The sequence below is a fragment of the Montipora capricornis genome, chromosome 1 (assembly GCF_036669925.1).
Source record: "Montipora capricornis isolate CH-2021 chromosome 1, ASM3666992v2, whole genome shotgun sequence".
NCBI classification, from domain to species: Eukaryota; Metazoa; Cnidaria; class Anthozoa; order Scleractinia; family Acroporidae; genus Montipora; species Montipora capricornis.
The window spans coordinates 41,612,877-41,620,376 of record NC_090883.1 but is presented as its reverse complement, the minus strand read 5'-3'; the positions used below and the strand labels follow the sequence as shown (position 1 = coordinate 41,620,376).

The 7,500-nt window shown below is 38.0% G+C and overlaps 1 protein-coding gene across 1 annotated transcript in view; it reads left to right on the top strand.

Annotated features, from left to right (window-relative positions):
* Window positions 1–1,551: 1,551 nt before the first annotated feature.
* LOC138015046 (collagen alpha-1(I) chain-like) overlaps window positions 1,552–7,500 on the top strand; it is a 46,766-nt gene continuing 40,817 nt past the window's right edge. Inside the window, exons 1-4 of the mRNA XM_068861949.1 lie at window positions 1,552–1,797; window positions 3,590–3,612; window positions 3,877–3,921; window positions 7,102–7,164. Of these exons, the coding sequence (XP_068718050.1) occupies window positions 1,707–1,797; window positions 3,590–3,612; window positions 3,877–3,921; window positions 7,102–7,164 (222 nt within the window). The 5' untranslated portion in view covers window positions 1,552–1,706. The remainder of the gene's footprint in view (window positions 1,798–3,589; window positions 3,613–3,876; window positions 3,922–7,101; window positions 7,165–7,500) is intronic.

Genomic DNA, 7,500 nt, shown 5'->3' with positions numbered 1-7,500 from the left:
CCTGTCTGAGTTAATGACATATTTGTTCAAAAGTTTTTGACTAATTTACTTTCTTTTTTTTCTATACATATTTTATTTACCTATTTTTTCATTTTATGGTTATATATTTCTATTCTTACCTTATATATACATATATATTCGATATTTTACCATTGTAAAGAGCATCGAGACTTTGTTGTATGCGCTGTTTCTTGAGAATTAAACTTTTATTATTATAAGTTAAAAGGGAAAACAGCTCACTTCCGGCTGCCCTCCGCGGCTCAAAAGGACGGTGCCCATTGTTGTTGTTGCGCATACGTGCTGCGCATCTCGAGATACTCTGGTTTCCTATCGGTGGTGCTTACTAATGCAGGGATATTTTTGCGCGGTTTAAAAATAGGCGGAGAATTTAGCAAGTGCTCTTGGAATCCAAAAATAAAATTGGGGGTAACTACGCATTTTTCAGAGATAATTAGTAGGCACCGTCCTCAAGCTCTGAGGGAGGAGACGGCTGAAAATTTCAGACTATAAATACGCACTCGACCTTCACGAGAACACGAATTGGTCACGCACCAGCTGAGCGCGCGCGCGGAAATCAATCACGCAAACAAGCAATACTTTCTTCTAATTTTCTACGGGAAACATCGAGTTTCCATTGGAAAAGGATTACTACACTGCCGGTCCTTTCAGTAGGAAACGTTTTGCTATTTGGCTAGCACTATTTCAGGGGCCAGTTCCTGAAAGGGGTAATAACTCTATTCCAGGGTTAAATGTGCCGGAATAAGGCACATTTATCCCTAGAATAGAGCTCTTACACCTTTCACGAACCGGCCCCAGGCCATTTGTTAGGGCTGTGTTCGAGTCCCCAATTTTTGCCAAAGCAAATGTTCGAAAATATCTTGAAACAATTTGGTGGCCTAGCACTTTTTTTTTTTTAATTTCGATAACACCGTTGAAAAATTTAAAACTTTAATGTTTGATATAAAACTTCGATGTTGAATGTGAAAATCAAGACAAATTTTAAAAATATATAAAGAGGGCATTCATTCTAGTTTGTCTACGGTCACGCTTTGGCTTCAAAGCTCCGAAAAAACAAAGCCATACCAGATGCAAAGTTAATCCCACACTTTCATTTTACCAGGAGTAGCTCCTGATATTACCATGTATGTAAATGCTTTGAATTGTAAAGGAGTACCTTATGAGCTCAGGGTTTTCTTTGGGTTTTTTCATTGAATGATCCTGAATGGTTTGTTCAATTCAATATCAGACAAATCAAATTATCGTATTCCCACTTTTGGGCAAATCACGTGACTCCTTTTCATATATTTTTCTGGATCTTGAAATTATGTTCGGCACACTCAAAATATTTTCTTGCAGGATTCGACAGTCGCTGGATTCAGTATTCGATTTGTCACATTTAATGTAAAATGACATGTAAAGAAAATTTCAGTTTTAAAAACGTTGTGTTACAGCGCTCTTTTGTTAGTTACGTACGCGTTGGCCATATCATTTGACACCGCAAAGCTTGTATTGCATCCCAGACGACAAACGTTTGTCATTTGCCAGAAACATAATACAAAACCTTCATTCATAACAGTGTCTAGGGTGTGAAATGCTAGCTGAGCAGTGCGCGGTGCGGCATTACTTACTGTCTTAGCACGCACAAGCCCAGGGCTGTCCATTGATCCTTCATGTTTCGACCCTTCTAAGCGATTTGGGTTGAAAAAATGGGGTTCTTTGACTCTAAAATAGCGTTGGCTGTTTATCTCGCACTATGGATCTGCAAAACACATGCTCAGCACGGCGGAATGGGTGATGGTAAGTGCTGTTTCATTTCATCAACCTCGAATTCTTGGCTCGCCTGCGCAAACCGAGAAAATCCCTCAAGTTAAATGTCTGCTTCTTCGTTTCCAATTGTTCCCGTGGATTGTCAATATTCACTTGATGCGATAGGATTTTTCTGGCTTTTTTTCGCTGGTTCAATGCAGAGAAATGACTTCTGTGCTTGAATGAATTATTGTTAGAATTTGCAGGAGGTTATCAATGCTTTATTGTTTCCCAGAAAAGCTATCCCAAATGTTAGCCTACTTGCCTGTCTACTTTAAGATAAGTTATTTCCTAAAGAAGCCCTGCTTCGTTGGGTTTGGTCTGAAACTTTCGTTAAACATTTCCTGAAAAAAGTGAAGTCTGTGTGCTCAAGTTAATTTCAGATCTGCATCATGGTATTCGAGACCTAATCCGAGTAACAGCGATATCAAAGGGTTTGCTTCCATGCTTTCTTACTAAATTAAAGTTTTCAATGTCAACATGACTCTTTCGTGCAAAACAAATCCAATATCTATTTACAACACCACTTGAAAAAGTAAAGCAAATAAGCGTGGAAAGTCTGGAAACTCTTTTACATGCACGGCTGCGGATATCTTCGGCTTGAACAGTTTTATATCGTATTACGAGTACTGCATTCCATGCCATAGGAGACAATCACCCATTCAGTCAACTTTCATAAACGATTTCTAAAGCATTTTCAGGATTTAGATTTGTAACAGAAAATAGGAGAAGAAACCAGGCCGTTAGACATTGTGGGGCATCCCGTCTTTTCCTTTTCCAATGTGGCTTCAAACGGCTCCACGGCAGCTTATTAAGCGGCCCTTTCCAAAAAATGCCCCATTGAAAGAATAACCTTTCATAGTATCGCAAAAAAACTTCCCCAAAATCGACAGTCAAATTTCAAGGCTGATGAAAACGTTCGCAAAATTTTTAGTTCCCTGATGGAGCAAGAAGCTTGCAACCTCGAAACATTCTTTAAAAACTCGTCTGGTTTTCCTCAGATCACCGACACTTGGAATTGTTTGCGTGATGCTGTGACAATACATCTTTGAGTCCTGAGAAAGATTACTGCTTTTTTATCTTACTGAAAAAAGTTTGAAAACTCGTTTCATAGGCTCGAAAACTTGATATTGGAAAATCCGCCAAGTGTTTGCCAAGAGTATTTTTATAAGCTTAAGAGCTTTAAGTCAATGAAGACAATTCCCTATCTTCTTTTCACACACACATGAGAGCTCTCGCATTGGCGGGTGGGAGGAAGAAGACCGAAGGAGCACCCCGCCACTCCGAGAGCTTGCTCACAGGCTAACGCGCACATACAAAAAAAAAAAACAGGAAATAATAACCTTTTAACTTACCTGGCTTTCGAAATTATGTAGACTGTGTTTACGAGGGGAAATTCCCATTTATCAGTTTTTTAGAACGGTTGTATGGATATCTGCATGGAATCGAGGTCCTGGACTCTGCCCGGCAATTCGGTCACGCCAAAACGGAGAGTGAAAACCGTGCAGACCAGGGGTAAAATATAGTGTTACCTCCACTATTATTGAGAGCTAACCGTAAACAGGCTAACCTGAATGTTATTTAGGCCTAATTAGGCTAACCGAATGTTGTTTAGGCCTAATTTAGGCTAACCGAATTTTCATTTTACAGTCGGTAGTTTTCAGTGTCCCGCGGCAATTGCGCTTTTCCTCCACAGCTGTGTGTTTTTTCTTTTGTTATTTCGTTATTTAATGATAATTCAAAGTGAATCTTTAACCTTGCACAAATTTTTCCTCTGTTTCAGGTACACCAATACAAATTGATCCGGTGAGTTAAAACGAATGTTTAAGATTGTTACAGAAACTCAACTCTTAGTACTTGTGAAAGCATTCGAAGCAAACAGTGTCTGCATGGACAGCTGGTATATGTAGTTTCTTATGATCCAGATCTATGTTTGATTTACAAGTAACGTTGTATATGTGTTGGCAGAAGTCCTTGAAAAATTATATTTTTCTATTACGGGATGCGTTCACGTTAGCGGTTTGTGTGTCTGTTAACCCATGAGAAATGAATTTGTTGTTTGTTCTCCAGGCGTTAAAAGGAGACCAAGGAGATCCAGGAAACAAAGGACGAGGTGTAAGTATTTCCTTTTACCCTAAGCATATTATGACATCAAGGACTGGCCAATGCATCGCAATCCAATTTCACAGCATACGTACTTTTATGGAGGTATATCTATGACAAAATGTAGTCCTCTATAATTGACATAGTAATTTCCAAATCGTGAATGCATGGATCCGATGCTGAAGGGCAAACACCCGTTTCAGGTATCATGCAGATAGTCAAAATGCAGAAAGGCATAATGGTAAAACTAATCACGCAAATGCATGTAGGCATAACGCGAAAAGGCATCACGCAAAAAGACATGCCGCGAAAAGGCCTAACGCAAATAGGCATAATGCGAAAAGGATTAACGCAAAAAGGCATAATGCAAATGGACATAATGCGAAAAGGCATAACACAAATAGGCATAATGCAAAAAGGCAAAACGCCAAAAAAAATGGAAGAGGAGGATCCATGGGTATGTAGTTGGGAGTGGGGGAGGGGTGGGTAATCACTGCTGGAAACAAGACAAAACTAGCGCTTGCAGAAACTTGTGCCGATGGTTCAGATAGCACTCTTTTGAACATGGCTGCAAATTATGCATTTTCTGCTTCACAGATATAAAAAAACATATATTAAAAAACGTATAAAAGACAGCAGGTACCCACGTAGCATTCACTTCATGGTAGAAGTTTTCTGTCATTCTTCGAAGAATAGAGATTACAATAGCTGTGCACTCTACGGGAAATAGTTTCAGCCCTTAAAACGACGTCAATTAATTGTTCAAGTCAAAAGGAAACATAATCACTTTCGAAGCCATTTTCTTCCTTTCATAATAGTTCAGTAAGAATTCTCCTCAAATATTAAGCCAAGACATTGTGATTGGAAGAAGATGTCGCCCGCTCGAACACCATCTCTCAAGAAAGATACGCTCTTTTAACGAAGGCTCTTGGTTCGACTTTGGTGCATGCCCAGGTCCTTCGACTGCTGATTATGTCGTGTTGTGATTATTTGTGTGATGTCTATTTGCGTGATGGCTATTTGAGTGATACCTTTCGAGTTATTCCCATTTGCATTATGACTTTTCGCGTCACGCCTATTTGCATTATCCCTTTTCACATTATGCCTGTTCGCGTTGTCTTTTGTACTTTGTTTATTTGCGTTGTGCCTTTTCGTTTTATGTCTATTTACATTATACCTATTTGCATTATGCTGTTTTGCGTTATGCCTGTTTGCATTATAACTTTTACCATTATGCCTTTCTGCATTTTGACTATCTGCATGATGCCTGAAATAGGTGTTCGCCCTTCAGCTTTGGATCGATGCATTCAGGATTTGGAAATTACTATATATCAATTACAGAGTATTGCATTTTGTCATAGATATACTTCCTTATCCTTTCCCTTTATCCCAGGTCAAAGATCTATGGTCATTGAGGTGATAGTTGTGCCACCTGGCGGCTCTAACCAGTTTCAACACTTTAATGAGACACTCTGTTTAGAAAGATTAACACTACACTCTTTATCATGCAACAGCAATGTCATTGGACTGTATTAAATACTGATTATTGCTGAATAAGATGCGCTCATTATTGTGACATAATAAGTTTCCTTGGCAATGAGAAAGCCCAGCAAAAACACCATTTATTTTGTCTTTAGTTGCTTGTATCCAAAAAAATTAACCCAGTGACCCCCATTTTTTTTATTGCTGGAAAGCGATCAGAAGTTTTAAAATTCTGTACTGCAGAATCAGAGCCACCTTAAAAAAAAATCACAGAGTTAAGGTGACTCTGAATCCACTCTACAGAATCTTCATCTTGTTCATATATATACAACTTTTTACCACAATTGCTTGTAATCTCGCAATCTGATTGGCTAATTTGTCATTGTCGATAAGAGTCTAGACAATGCTGCTCGCATCATGCTGGCGTTAATTTGTGACGCAATGCAATAGCCAATCAGGAACGCTTATTTTGGAAAATAAACCAATCATATTGCGAGAAAGTTATAGACAACGCTTGCTCTTTCTTCGTGTCATGATTTTGGTCGAACTTGGAAATAAACACTTCTTTGGCATTGAATATTGTGGTAAAAAACAAATCAGAAGTGGTTCAGGGTTGTCTGTACTCTTATTGACAATGATATTTGTCATCATAGTGGTCAAAATTTGTTGTGGATTCACGAGGCGCAACATTTTGACCATTGTGATGACGAATATCGTTGTCGATAAGAGTACAGACAACACTGAACCACTAACAATTTGTTAAAAAGATAAAAAAAAAAGGGCCTTTTTGCTGGGCTTTCCTGTTGCCAAGGTAATTTACTGCATCGCAATAATGACCACATCTTGTTCAGCAATAAATGGTGTTTTTATGGTACCATAACATTGCTAATATGTGATACAGTGTTATAGTGTCAAACCTTCTAATAAGAACTTTACTTGAAAGCTTTGAAATTGGCTTGAGCCACTTTAAACACAAAGAGTTTATCTTTTCGAGGTCCCATTAGTGGTTCACAAGCAAATAAAAAATAACTGTATGCTTACTAAAACTACACGATGTACCACTTAATGTATCTTCATATCCCTTTGTTACGTAAAGTACTTAGACATACTGTATCATGGATCCTTACATTGTACATGATTTGTTTGCAGACCTATGTACATGCAGTATGTTGTGGTTTAATTTTTTGAACTGGTTCAATTTTGATTGCCCTCTCCTGCGGATCATAATGATGAATAGTAGACAAAGAAAAATCAAAATTGAGCTGTGTTGAAAAAAATTATGGCAATTAAATTTTAACAAATCGAAAGTGGTTCAGCGTTGTCTGTACTCTTATTGACAACGATATTCGTCATCACAGTGCTCAAAAATGTTTCATTTCAGAGCGTGACCAAAATCATGTCACAAAGAAAGAGCAAGCATTGTCCATAACTTTCTTGCAATATGATTGGTTTATTTTCCAAAATGATCATTCCTGATTGGCGATTGCATTGCATGACAAATTGACGCGAGCATGATGCGAGCAGCGTTGTCTAGACTCTTATTGACAACGGCAAATTAGCCAATCAGATTGCGAGATGACAAGCAATTGTGGTAAAAAAAAGTTTGAACCACAACACATACAGTACAGGTTCCCCATTAATTTAAATCAAAATAAACAATTCTTGAGTTATTGCTTGTTTATATTAGTTATTTATATAATTTTTTTTCAGGGACTACCAGGGCCTCCTGGACCAAGAGGTGGTCAAGGTGAACCAGGAGTTAATGGACCTGATGTAAGTTAAAAGAAAATAATTTTGCCATTTATAACATGTTAAATAAAGACTGCACGGATTTGGTGTGTAACAGGAAACAAACTCTTGTGGTTTTTGCAATTTTTTTTGGTTTTGTGGCATAATGAATGAAGACCTGCAAAGAGTGATGAAAAGCATTATTGTAGTTATTATCACAGTGAAAAAAATTGCAGAAAGTTTTATTGGTAAGGTGTTCCAAGGCCAGAAGTACATTACTTATAAAAAAATTGCAAACGTTGTTAAGTGATCAAAATAATATAACCAAGGATTATAGAGCAGTTAGCGAATTGCATTGGTTTTGCATTACTTCACTCGGTG